This window comes from Manis javanica, chromosome 2 (genome assembly GCF_040802235.1).
Source record: "Manis javanica isolate MJ-LG chromosome 2, MJ_LKY, whole genome shotgun sequence".
Taxonomy (NCBI): Eukaryota; Metazoa; Chordata; class Mammalia; order Pholidota; family Manidae; genus Manis; species Manis javanica.
The window spans coordinates 201,582,234-201,596,940 of NC_133157.1; the positions used below are offsets into that span (position 1 = coordinate 201,582,234).

The 14,707-nt window shown below is 39.8% G+C and overlaps 1 protein-coding gene across 10 annotated transcripts in view; it reads right to left on the reverse strand.

Annotated features, from left to right (window-relative positions):
- ENPP2 (ectonucleotide pyrophosphatase/phosphodiesterase 2) overlaps positions 1-14,707 on the reverse strand; it is a 100,652-nt gene that overhangs the window by 11,760 nt on the left and 74,185 nt on the right. For 4 of the 10 annotated variants that reach the window (XM_037010853.2, XM_037010847.2, XM_037010851.2 and 1 more), the window contains 4 exons: positions 13,535-13,719; positions 10,970-11,021; positions 4,388-4,462; positions 2,930-3,066 (listed from right to left, as the gene is read on the reverse strand). In XM_037010853.2, the coding sequence (XP_036866748.1) occupies positions 2,930-3,066; positions 4,388-4,462; positions 10,970-11,021; positions 13,535-13,719 (449 nt within the window). The remainder of the gene's footprint in view (positions 1-2,929; positions 3,067-4,387; positions 4,463-10,969; positions 11,022-13,534; positions 13,720-14,707) is intronic. The other 6 variants (XM_037010848.2, XM_073230006.1, XM_037010850.2 and 3 more) reach the window with 3 other exon arrangements.

Consider the following 14,707-nt stretch of genomic DNA (forward strand, 5'->3'; position numbering starts at 1 on the left):
AATTCAGCAAAGTTGCAGGATACAAAATTAACACACAGAAATCTGTAGCTTTCCTATACACTAACAATGAACCAATCTAGAAAGAGAAATCAGGAAAACAACTCCATTCACAATTGCATCAAAAAGAATAAAATACCTAGGAATAAACCTAACCAAAGAGGTGAAAGACCTATACCCTGAAAACTACAAGACCCTCTTAAGAGAAATTCAAGAGGTCACTAACAAATGGAAACTCATCCCATGCTCCTGGCTAGGAAGAATTAATATCGTCAAAATGGCCATCCTGCCCAAAGCAATATACAGATTCGATGCAATCCCTATCAAATTACCAACAGCATTCTTCAATGAACTGGAACAAATAGTTCAAAAATTCATATGGAACCGTCAAAGACCCTGAATAGCCAACGCAATCCTGAGAAGGAAGAATAAAGTGGGGGGGATCTCACTCCCCAACTTCAAGCTCTACTACAAAGTCACAGTAATCAAGAAAATTTGGTACTGGCACAAGAACAGAGCCACAGACCAGTGGAACAGAATAGACTCCAGACATTAACCCAAACATATATGGCCAATTAATATTTGATAGAGGAGCCATGGACATACAATGGGGAAATGACAGTCTCTTCAACAGATGGTGCTGGCAAAACTGGACAGCTACATGTAAGAGAATGAAACTGGATCACTGTCTAACCCCATGCACAAAAGCAAACTCCAAATGGATCAAAGACCTGAATGTAAGTCATGAAACCATAAAACTCTTAGAAAAAAACATAGGCAAAAATCTCATGGACATAAACATGAGTGACTTCTTCATGAACATATCTCCCCAGGCAAGGGAAACAAAGGCAAAAATGAACAAGTGGGACTATATCAAGCTGAAAAGCTTCTGTACAGCAAAGGACACCATCAATAGAACAAAAAGGTATCTTACAGTATGGGAGAACATATTCATATATGACAGATCCAATAAAGGATTGACATCCAAAATATATAAAGAGCTCACATGCCTCAACAAACAAAAAGCAAATAATCCAATTAAAAAATGGGCAGAGGAGCTAAATAGACAGTTCTCTAAAGAAGAAATTCAGATGGCCAACAGGCACATGAAAAGATGCTCCACATAGCTAATCATCAGAGAAATGCAAATTAAAACCACAATGAGATATCACCTCACACCAGTAAGGATCGCCATTGTTGAAAAGACAAACAACAACAATGTTGGCAAGATTGTGGAGAAAGGGGAACCCTCCTACACTGCTGGTGGGAATGTAAACTAGTTCAACCATTGTGGAAAGCAGTATGGAGGTTCCTCAGAATGCTCAAAATAGAAATACCATTTAACCCAGGAATTCCACTTCTAGGAATTTACCCCAAGAATGCAGCACTCCAGTTTGAAAAAGACAGATGCACCCCTATGTTTATCGCTTCACTATTTACAATAGCTTCAGATATGGAAGCAACCTAAATGTCCATCCGTACATGAATGGATAAAGAAGATGTGGTACATATACACAATGGAGTATTACGCAGCCATAAGAAAAAAACAGATCCTACCATTCTCAACAACATGGATGGAGCTAGAGGGTATTATGCTCAGTGAAATAAGCCAGGTGGAGAAGGACAAGTACCAAATGATTTCACTCATATGTGGAGTATAAGAACAAAGGAAAACTGAAGGAACAAAACAGCAGCAGAATCACAGAACCCAAGAATGGACTAATAGTTACCAAAGGGAAAGGGACTGGGGACGATGGGTGGGAAGGGAGGGATAAAGGCGGGGAAAAAGAAAGAGGGCATTACAATTGGCATGTATAGTGCAAGGGGGGCACGGGGAGGGCTGTGCAACACAGAAAAGACAAATAGTAATTCTACAGCATCTTACTACACAGATGGTCAGTGACTGTGAAGGGGTATGTGGGGGGGACCTGGTGAAGGGGGGAACCTAGTAAACATAATGTTCTTTCTATAATTGTAGATTAATGATACCAAAATAAAAAAAAGTTGCTAAAAAAACCCAGCATGTTGTATACACAATGGAATACTATTCAGCCATGAGAAGAAAACAAATAACAAATCCTACCATTTGCAACAACATGGATGGAGCTAGAGGGTATTATGCTCAGTGAAATAAGCCAGGTGGAGAGAGACAAGCACCAAATGATTTCCCTCATTTGTGGAGTAAAACAACAAAGCAAAACTGAAGGAACAAAACAGCAGCAGAGTCAGACTCCAAGAAGGGATAGTGGTTTCTAAAGGGGTGGGGTGGGGTGGGAGAGGGTTGGGGGAAGGGAGGGAGAAGGGGATGGAGGGGGATTATGATTGGCACACATGGTGTGTGGGGGGGGCATCACAGGGAATACAGTGTAGCACAGAAAAAACAAGTAGTGACTCTGTGGCATCTTACTACGCTGATGGACAGTGACTTAAATTGGGTATGGAGGGGAGTTGACAATATAGGTGAATGTAGTAACCACAGTGTTTTTCATGTGAAACCTTCATAAGAGTGTATATCAATGATACCTTCATAAAAAAAACAGCATGTCGATAGTGGGGGAAGCTGTGCATGCATGGGGCAGTGGGTAGAGGGAACTCTCTGTCCTTACTCAGTTTTTCTGTGAACCTAAACCTGCTCTTTAATAAAAGCTAAATCTCATTGGCTTCTATAACTATAGGGCAATGGCAAGCAGAGTAAAAGAAACTAAAAGAATTAGTAAGCTCCCTTCTATATTTAACATATTGCCATGAAGTTACTAGAACACTGAGTAAAGTCTAGTTCAAAATACTCTGCAACAGACCCAACATAGGATTTCTTTCATCAGGAAAAGTTTAAATCTTTCCTAAGACAAAAGTTCTGTTAAGCAAGCAATTATTATATGAATGCAAGGAATGTAATCACATGAAGACTATAAAACCCAGTTTTGTCATTGACCTGTTTGGAAACAGTGTATGAGGTCCAGAGTGGCATTAGGAGTATTTCACTATAACCGCTTTCAAAGTCAGTATGATATAAGATATCATATCTAGTCCGATAAAGCACAGCAGGCCGTCCATAAAGGAGGTGTCTCTCTAGGAAAGAAAAAGTAAACTGTGTTAAACATATATTAGACTTTACATCAAATGTTAAAGAAATATTGGAAGAGAGTCAACTTGCCCAAAATTTGCTTGCTTACTTATTAATAATGTAGCTCCTTCTCCTTAATTTAATCAAGTTAGTTTTCCTAACATTTTGTGGTTTATCTGATCACCTAAGCATGGGTCAAGGCTTACAATTATCAAAACTATAATGTAAATACCATATTCGTTTAAATGCTTTTTAGTTGTAAGGAATTTTAATCTCTATGGGAAGGAAACATTAAATAGTAAATTTAGAAACGATTCAGCTGAATGGAAAATCAATAGGATTGATTTTTGTAGGATTAGTTCATCCGACCCCTGAAAAGGCTCATCAAATTAACCAATGATTTAATTAAGAGGAAGGTGCCCTTTGATCATTATTTGCAAACTGCAACTCAAGTATGCATTATTTCAGCATAAACAGTGAGTAGTAACGAGCATTTGAAGTAAGCAGCTTTACCACGTGGAGGAAAACTCTCCAGGTAAGAACTTAAAGAAACATGTATAGATAAAATAAGTGGGCATTCAAGAGGGTCCTTGAAATACAAAAAAAAAAGAGGTCATCAGTTACCAAAGCATTCAGTTAAGACCCCAGAATGTAAATTTAGACCTCCAAGAGGAAGCTCTTCTCTTGGGGAAAAAGGAAGGTCAGAAACTTTACTCTTTTAGGAAGAAGAGATAAGAGTTGTGTATGCAAACTTTCATTCCACACCCATAATAAATGCCTGGAGCTTGATCTGCCCATTTTGGATAGGCTAAAGTCCAAACATCCACAGATTCTTGGGTACTGGGGCCCTACAGACCAAAATATTTAGAAATTGAGACTTAAGCAATTCACAATTCTCTGTGTAATCATCAAAAAATTTTTATAATTATTTCTATTAGAGAAAATCAGCTCTGGCAATCACTTCTTAAATTATGTATACATGTTGCTTTAATTGAAGTATTACCATTCTATGCAAGTAACAGAGGGAACCCTTCATAGAATATTTTGTAAGACCCTCCCAAGTAGAACTGCTGATTTGAGGCAAAGCAGCCCACGCTGTTACAGCACAAGCCTCTTCTGGGTGCTCTGGCTTCTTCAGCATCGCAGTAAATGTAGAAGCCTTGGTTAAGCTGCCAAATTTGGGGACCCACCCCTAAAAGATAGATCATAATATGATAATATTATACAGATGAAATATAATGAACAAATAAGCAGCCAGCAAATCGTAACAGTAGTACTTGGGGGCAGTTAACCAAGTCAGACTTTCCTTCAAAACTCAAACCAAACCTTTTCTAGGTTCAAAATTTCCATTAACGTTTTCTTTGTTTTCATTTTTGTTGCCTCTGAATTTCCTGGTTTCAGCTGGAAGCAGAAGTATCAAAATTCTTTGAGAAGCTATTCTTTTTATCATTCAAGTTTTCATGCTTACCAAACACATTCCTCCAAATACAAATGTAAACCTAGCATCCAGTCTATTCCATCAAGCGGCAAAACAGCAGCCACATTTCTTCGTGAAGCACCCCTCCTTAGAGCAGCCCCCCAACAACAGTCCTGGAAAATCTGTAGACTCCACCAATTCTGGCTCCCTGCTGCAGTTCTCCTCATTTGTTGGCGTTCCTTAACATGACGCTCCATCCCACGTAGGCTGACTTATTCGCAGCACTGCTCACGATCCCTGTTTGTAACTCTGTGATTCCCTCTCTCTCTTCTGGGAATAATTTCTCCATCAGTCCTGCCACTTGACTTTCCTCAAATTTCTCATTAATGTATTCCCCCTCATCACACATTTACTGAGTATCTTTGTGCCGGGGCTTGAGCCACAGAATAGAGATACTAAACAAAGATAATTAAGATAGAGCTCTTACCTTCATAAAGCTCACAGTTCAATGGGAGAGACCAACATGGCACAAATAACTAAAATGTGACGTGGCTCACACCGTGTCAGACATCTACAGAGTGTAATGGGAACATGGCAGGAGGAATACAGAGACCGGGCGAGGAGGCATCAGTGCGATCCTTAGAGAAATATGAAACTAAGCCAGGCTGCCCCTACATCTCGGTTTATGCCTGGTGCCCTGGCATAGTTGTTAACAGGGCCCCTTTTAATACTCAAAGGAGGATGACAAATAATATGGTCACATAGTTCAGTCCTCATAGAAGAGACATGAGAATGAGAGAGGGCAAGAGGGGACAAAAAAGGGAAGAGACACCTTCAGATTCACTTTCTCCTGAAAGATGTCCCCACTTGAAGCCTCTCCACCATTTCTCTGCTCTGCACTTCACAGCTTTCCCAGCTATGCATAAGTGTAATTTTTGGCACAGAGCTGGAGCACAGATATATCATTACGTGACTTTTTCTCAATTGTTAACTGGGCATGTATGGAATGAAGAAAAAACAATGTAGTGCTTTTGACAGTTTCCTAAAATCCAATCAAGGTCCCCAACTGACCCAAAGAATCCCCTCGGGTCTTCCCAAAGTATAATACTTTCATCTACAGAAAAGGTGAAATAATCTTTAAAGTAAGGCACATAAACTTTAAGGTCCAGAATCAAAACTTAGATTTTCCCTTTTTCAGTTAATCACAGAATCAAAGAACCACAGATTATTGGTCACAGCCTGACTCTGTTACTCATTTATAACATCTTGGGCAAGCCACCCATCACATTTCGAATGTAGCAAAAGGACCCCAGTTGAGCCATAAGATCTCAGTCTTTGGACACATAAGCTCTTTGTGTCAAGACCAGTCACCCTGGACACTAGCCTGTTAGTCTCTGCTTCTGAAACAAGTCCCTTGTGATTTCTTGATATGGATCAAGTATAGTCCCTGTCTTCCCAGTCTGAGTCCCTACTCCATGGAATTCCAGGATGTGGAATCCTGGTTCCCTATTTACAATAGTCTCAGGCATTTTTGGTACATGCCAAGGTTCTCCTCCAGATACCACATTTGGCAAGATACTGTGAGGCAACCTTTTTAAGTGGTGTGGACATCCCCAACACTCATTCTTTTCATCTTTCAAAATTTGGTCATCCAGACTTGAGTTTGTGTTTCTTTTCTCCCTTCAGCTTCCTGATTCATATTCCCACGGATTAGCAGGCTGACTTGAGAGCCACATGAAAAGCTCTCCCTTTTTTAAAAAACACTCACCCCACAATAACATGCTCTTACATTTTACCACAGAATCTCTACCCAAGGTCTTTCCTTTTCCTGGTTCCGTTCTCCTCCTTTGCCTTGCAAATGCCTACTATCATTTATTGCCACGTCAACCTTATTTGGGATTAGATTCAATGTCTCTACCAATGTCCTGTTCTTTCTTATCTCAGTCCTTAAAACACTATGTGGTAATTCATCAACTGGCTAAATCTCACCATAAAATAATAATTCAATGAGGATAGGGATTTTATCTGTTTGGTTCATCATTACATCTCTACCTCCAGCAATACTAAGTACAAAATATCTACTCGGTAAATACATGTTAAATAAGGGAATGCTTGTTTTATTAAAAAAAAAATACTGTTTGTTATGACTCTTGAGAACTGGCTTTCTACATATGACCTGCCTGATACACTCAAAAGAGGATGATAAGTAATATGGTCATTATATACTGATATAACCCTGAGAGGCATACTGGGCAGATCAATATCATTTCTTCTTACTAATAAAGGAACTAGAGGTTCACAATCTGTGCATGATAACTCAGCAACATAGCACACCCAGAATATAGGTCTCTATCTTCCTAGTCCATTATTCTTCTCCTTAGCCTTTTGGGCAGTCTCCATTTCGGTGCTGACTCCAGATGGGGGCTGACTCCAGTGGGAGCTATCTACTGGAGGGCATGTTGGAATGAAGATCCAACTACTCCTGGACATGAGTTCTGCCTCAGTCATGTTTGCTGAGAAGCTAACGAGGACAGCAATTGATACCAAGCATCTAGTACTTTAGACACAACTTCCAAACCCTGATAGAAACTGACATTCTCTCGAGACATATTCCCCTTGTTTCAACCCTTATGCTAAGAAACATTTACATAGGAAAGCACAGGGGCTTTAGTGTCATCATAAAGAACTGAAGTCAAACGTCATCTCAGCTCTGTGATTCTTTAACTTAACTTCCCAAAGCCTCATATCTCACTGGGATGTTGTACTGTTTAGAGGGGAAAGATGTAAAGCCCTTGTCTGGGTTTTGGCCCTAAGCAGTTGTGGTGATTTAGTAAAATTACATGCTCTACTTCAATATCAGCAAAGATATTGGTAGGAAAATGTTATTAAAATTCAGTTTCTATTCCTCTAATTCATCTTGAATCTTACTATAAATCAGAAACAATTATGTTTGTACTGATTTCTTCCAAATTTTCCTTAAAATATACACAGAGATACATACAGAGAGAAACAAAAGATCTCATTCTTTCTCTAGCAGAACTAATTATCTCCAGAAATAAAAAAAAACCTGACAAACATTTCAGAACTGAAGAAAAGCTACAGATAAAATTCCCCCTCTAGTCATACTCAGGACACTGCTTTAAAGTTAGAATCACTAGTGTTTAAATCATTTTTCTTCGCAAACTAACTTTTTATTATGTGTGATAAGGAGCCAAATGTATATAGGTGTTATAATAATCTTTAATTTCTTTCTTCACAGAGGTGACAGTGAATGCTAACCATAAAATATTTTTATGTCAATGTAAATAGAGAAAAGATTAAGGGTGAAAATAAATAGTACAATTGTTTTTACAGTGAAAAACTATACCTAGCTATTATGCCAGAATTGTTCGCTATGAAAGATTTTTCATTTTCATCTTGTTCATTCATCCATCCACTGATTTAAAGTCCCAAAGAAATGAGTTTTCGTTACACAGTGTGTTTGCCAAGACATTAAGTACATGAGACTCAGATACAACAATAGTCATGCAATTAAGATCCAGAATTCATCATATGTCTAGAAATAGTAAGGCTTCAGCAAGCAGTTTAGATCACTGTTTTTGAAGATTATCTTTCATTTTCCTCTTCATTTTAGTAAAGGACTTGATTCTGTAACAGTTTAAATATTTATAGAAAAATATTGCTAAGATTAATTTAATATATAAGAGACTTTGGGTTACCCTCAACTATCCCTGGGTTGTTTCACTATTGTGATGTTCAGCTTTCACACATGCATTTTGTATAGATGTAGGAGTGGTTTTTATGGCATTTAAATGGTTTCAAGAGTGGTTTTAAGACACCAACATATGAATACTACAAACGGAATGTGCATATATAGCACTTGGCTTATTCTAGAAAACCAGCCACCTACCTAAAGAGGTAGTTTAAAAAACTAGGAATAAAAAGAATACAACTTTACTTTTGTATTGAACTTTAGGTCTACAAAATACTTTCAAAGTCTTAATATATATTCAAGGAGCTCCAGAAAGGGGAGACAATGACTGTGAACATAGCATGACTGTGCATTCGCACACATGAAGTCTACTCCAGTGGAGTAGACATCCAATATCTCAGGTATGAGAGTAGGTTTATGACCCAGGAAACACTACAGAGACCTGAAAGTACTCTGACCAAGAACACATCACTTTGCAGCTGACAAAATGACTGAGATCAGACCCTTTTGGAGACAAAAACCAAGAACAGTGAGACAAGAGAAAGAGACAGGAGAGAGGACGCTGAGGCTTATACACATTCCAGAATCTAAACAAGGAAATGCTTTGTACATACTGATACAATGATATATAATTAATTTCGTATGATAGTTCTAAAGTCTCTCTTGGATCCTCAAAGGCCATCCCACTAGGCCATAAACAGACCAAGGAAATGTGCTACCATGATCTTCCCCTAATATTTTGTCACCATTGTGAAGTCATATAAAAGAAACTACCAGTGACACAGCTAACAGGACTAGATGTCTCAAGGAATCAGTTTCCAGCCCAAGGTAGGTCATCCACAAATACCCATGAGGGTCCATTTCCATCAAAGTATAGAAACTTTAAGCTTCAGTGATGTAAAATCATCTTGAAATAAGACACTTCCACTCACCTCTGAGCAGAGCAATGGAGAAATGAAGTCACTAAAAATAGCTCCTTCCAGCCCCGATCATCAGTGATTCACCTAGAAGATGTCTCTTATTTCATGCTCAGAAGTTTGTGGCTACTGCTTATGCTGAGCTGGGACTGGTTTTGTCACATGAGCACACTGCCACCAACAAACTAAATGCAGTGGTTTTTTCCCAGAGAGTATCATGAATAGAGCTTGAATCAGCAAAAACATGAGAGTCCATTAAAAGTTATCAAAATTAATTTATTAGTAACTTTTAAAAGAGAAACATCTCAGTATTATTTCTGTCTTGGTGATTGAATATTTGAAAAGCTCAAATCATGAGCCTCTGTGCCTCTTGACCTTGGCAACATCCCAGTTTTTCTGATTATAGTGTCACTATAGTCCACTAGAGGTTAGGTTTCAAACACTGCAAATCACTTCTAGAGTTGTGAAGGATCTGTGTACCTTCCACAACCAAGTCCTATCTTCAATGTTATGTTCATTCAATTGGCATGCCAAAGAGTCTGTGTGTTCTGTGATCAAAGAGAGAGGGGCAAGGGATGGGCTGCAGAAAGGGAAGAAAGAGGAAGATGAAAGTCTTTACGAAGAGGAAAAATAAGTCAATTAAGTAAAATCTATTGGTTTCCTCAACCTCCACGTAATCAGATTGGAAACAGCACATACGATAAACAAGAACCATATGTAAGCTAATAACTTGGAGAATGCTCTCAGGAGAATTTACTGTGTGCATCTTTATTGAGTGAGTTGGGGCTGCTGGTCTGAGTTCTATCTGCTTTTTAATATACTTGTGCTCATTCTCTTGCTGTTACAAGATGCCACTCCACCTACATAGTAGTAACCTGCATAGCAGCCTCTCCCTCCCTTTCTATTTTCTTCTAATTTTCCGGAGCTTCAAAACCAGAAGGAAGAGCTTGTGTGGTAGATAGCATTATTGTTCCTAATTATTTACTGCCCTTTGGATGGGAGTCTGTACTACCACCCACATTCATGTGACTTGCAGGTCAGCATCCTTACAGAAAGAATATGCTTCCCTACTCACTGGTTTCATGTGCTTTCCTTTCACCAGTGAACTGTGAATGGTAGGTAGCAGCACATGCCCCATAACAGCAGAAGCGTTGACACCCGTTGCACAGCTATGACATTCCTGTTCTCCCTCTGCCATGAGAAGGGCATGTCCCAGCTGGGGGCTGCTGGGGGCCAGAATAAAGAGGACACATGGGGCAGAGTCATGCTTTGCCTAGAGTCAGCATACTAAAATGTGAGCAAGAAATGCAACTTTCTTGTACAAATAACTGATACTCTCTTTTTCAGTCACAAGCTTGCAAAAGTTGACTACTACCTGCATGTTATTGCTGTGTCAAAGTCTTGAACTAGAGCTCAAGGTGATCTTTATGTGAAGAGGGAGTTCTGACTTGGTTCCTTCTGTGTATCCCCACCACATGTACACTGCCTTTCCAGGTGCATGAGCTTCAGTCTAGGTCCAGCTGCTATTATTTCTAATTTTGCCTGCCATTCCCTTCACAGACGTACCCATCAGCACCTTTATTTATGACCCATCAGATCTACAGTACTACATCTGTTTTTTAAACAGCTTAAAAGCTATCGAGGAACAATAAAGCTAATGGAATTTTCCTGTCTATTAACAGCTAGCATCTTGTGTACATAGACTAAACCATACTATTTGCCAGATGGATATTAAAACTACTTTACAATCCAAATTGAATTTTAAAAAACACGTGCTTATACTACGAAGTAAGTGAAAAGTCTTTTCACTTTTGAAAACTGAAGACCAAACTTATCAGATTCTTTTTCTGTAAACTTCTTACCTTCTGTAGACCCTTTTATGTGAAGGCGTTTGTTGAGTTCATCCAGTTTGTTCTTCATGTGTGAAAATCAGAAAAGGAAAAGAAAAAAGAAAGCAAATCAGAATGCCCCTTCTCTCCTGCATGCTTCTCGCCACTTGCACCTTGCTAAATTCAACAGGATCCTTAACTCCATAACACCATAAGCTTTGCAGAGGAATTATTATTTTATCTCAAAATGACATTCTAAACTCCACTTCCTTGTAGTTCTATGGTTCTTTAATCTCTCCATGACTTTGTTTCTTCTCCTTAAAACTGTAGATAATCATGGTGCCAAGCTCCCACATTGGTAAGGAAGATCTATTTGGGAACATATATGCAAATTAATTAGAATTGTGCCTCATTATTTTTGGTTAATCCCTAGGTACACTAAAGCAATTCCCAAACTTATGAAATCACTTTTTCCAAGGCTGAAAATGAATGGCTCAGTAACACTACCCTTCATTATCCTAGAGGCACTCTAACACATGTGCATAAGAAGATGTTTGCAATAATGTCTATTGCAACATTGTTTGGAGGAACTAATATTGGAAATTACCACATGGTCTCAAATAGGAAAATGAATAAAATCATTATGGCATATTTAAATTATTAAATATTAACTATTGGTAGTAAAAATGAATGAGCTAAAACTTCATGTATCAATATGCATAAATCTCAAAAACATAATGAACAAAATAATTGCAAGATATATACAGCATAACATTTACATTAAATGTACAATATGAAGAACTATACCATAGGTTATTTTTAGGGAACTATAGTAAGGATTATTTAATATATCATTTAAGACATACATACGTACACAGTAAAATTATGGAGACCTGCATGCCAATTATACACTATATTCATGATATAATTACCTTTGGGGTAGGAAGGAAGTGGGGCTGGCAGGGAGGTACAGATGGAGCTTCTAGTGAATCTGTAATGTTTTCTTTCTCATGATACATGTATTGAGGTATTCACCTTACTAATCTGTACATGTTTTCAGTATGTCTGGATTTTTTTTTAAGAAAAGGAAGGTAATCTTTTGGAGAAACCCGTAGACAAAATAAAGACAACCCTGAATTCCTCTAAAATGATTTTAAGATAACATATCCAAAATATTTCTTGTTCTCCAGAAGAAAGGTAATTCAGAAAACAAGATGCAACTAGAAGATGCCTCTAAAATTACACTTGGAATCCACTTCTAAGGCCACTTCCTGTTGACACTGGCGACACCACTCCTTCAGCTGAGGTCTGAGAATTATCTGCCTTGTCATAATCAGCCTCATTGGTTCTTGTCAGGAGCAAATGTAGGAGTGAGAAAAAGGGGGCTGGGGTTATAAGAGCAAACAGTTCTTCTGGTGGTGAGCTTCTGGCTCCTAGGCGTGTAGGAGCCCTGGAAGGCAGCAGATGGGAGGGGTAGGAGACAGGGCCATAGGAGAACTATTTCCCATTTTCCTGAGGTCTAATAGCAAGATCACACATTCACCCAAAATAAAACTACACATGCAAAAAAAAAAAAAACAGATTTCTTTGCTTTGTGCTGGTATCACATTAACTCAGTGTGGTAAAACTGGTTATTTCTTGCTGTCAGAAGCATTGATTGGCAACTATAAGGTCTTTGATCAATATAAAATTCAATAAGCAACTTATTGTTTAACACTTAACAGTTTGTTTGGTATTCAGAAGCTGTCCAAACACAGTGTGGGTGGGAGGCGTCTCTATCTGCACCACCACTGTCACCACCACAGCTCCCACTGCGCCCTCCCCTGCCTTGCTCCGTGCCCTGGGACACTGACCTGCAGGGACTGCATCAGAGGGCCAGCCTGCCCTCTCATTTCCTGTCGGGTTCCACCAATGTGAGGAACCGGCAGGGGATTAGAGGAGAGAGACAATAAGGCTGTTTACTCCTCCAGCTTCCTCCCTTCCAGGTTGCAGTGCATGAGCTGCACCCACCGTCCACATCCCACAGTTCCTTCCGATACAGTCTTCTCTCCATGTTTCAGTCCCTTTACACTTCAGTCCTAGGATGGGCACCCTGCTAGCCCCGGGGTGCTTAACTATCCCTCACTGACTTCCCTCCACCCTGCCCAGCCTTTGTAAATAATCCTCTCATTAAACATGATTGAAACAATCCCTTTAAACTCTCTTTAAAAATCTCTTCTGCATGCCCCATCTGTTTCCTATTGGGACCATGACTGATAGACACATGATACAGGTTGAAAAAAAGAAAAGGCCTTTGGTTGGGAACTGTGAATGCACAGAACAGTATCACGAATGCTCCTTTCTGCTCTTCATTCTCTCTATCTGTGCCATCCAATATGGTAGCCCACCAGCCACCTATGGCTCTTCCAATTTAAAGTAATTAAATTAAACAAAATTTAAAATTTAGTTCCACATGCTCAAAAGCCATATCTGGCCAATGGCTACCCTTTTGGAGAGCACAGATATAGATCATTTATGTCATCAATAGAAAGTTCCATTGGACAGCACTGCTCTACACCCAACAAGCTCCTTCATGAGAAACATAAAGATTATTTCTACCTTCGGCTCTACCTTGTCCTCACAGGTGCATCCCAGGTCAAAGTCAGACTGAAGGTACATAATCCCTGGATAGCTGGGTCTGGTCAGTTCCTCCGGCATAGTTGGCCTGAAGGTGTTAGTACGCAGGAGATGATTCAAACTTCCGTGGGTTCCATTATTAGGAGCTGGTTTTAATCCCAGTAGGTCTGATGAGAAGAAAGAAAAGAAGCCATATTTTTTAATGAGAGTCAAAACCATTCACCTTCCAAGGGTCTGAAAACTCTGAACACAAATCAGAACTGAATCAAACAAACTTTAAACAGTAAGCACTTCTTTCTTATTTCCTGATCTGTTCTCTTCTGACCGTGTCTTGCCACAGTTTTCTGAAATAGCCCTGTTTATTGCTTGACCATAGAGAGAGACAGTCCCCACAAGACAGCTATGGCCAACCCCGGTGATGGGGGCAACGCAAGGGCTATCAGTGACAGCATCCTTGCCCTCCTGCGTGTGTGGCGGCCTTTGTATCCCAACTCTTGCAATGAGTCTTACAATCAATAAATAACCTCAAGTCTGCCCTCTCATGCACGCCACAGAAGTACAGGGACAAGAGGAGGCCTTGGCGCTGCGCCTTGCAGTGCCGCTGTGAAATGAACAGGCTGATTTCATGGCAACTGAACAGTTGCCAAGTGGGCACACAGTGACTTGCCTAAGCTGGGAGGCAGGACGGGGGAGAGGGAGCAGCCAAGATGGGGAAAGAACCCAGGAGACCCGACTTTCAGACTCCCCCTCTAACCACCAGACTGGCACTCCCTGACTAAATAGGAAAAGTTGTCCTCATTCAGCAACTAGAAGCTCAAGGAAGAAAAATAATTAGGAGCACATAAATAGCTGGCCAGGATGCAAGCTGGCAACATTTTAACCGGGCTGCAATATGAGAGATGGAGGTGGGAGAAAGCTCTGTGCAGAACTCTTGCTTCACTAGGTCTCTGACCAGCGGTGTCAAACTGTAATGCTATGTTGGATCAGCCAGAGGCTGCCAACAGCAACACCATGAAAACGCCCCATTAGTCAACTGTTGAAGCAAGACAAAGAAGCCTTAGAAGGAAGGGGCTGATATTCTGTCCTTCGAACCCATGGGCTAGTTGCAACATCTTTTCATAGGGGAGATGAGGTGGTCCCAGAAAATAGACACCT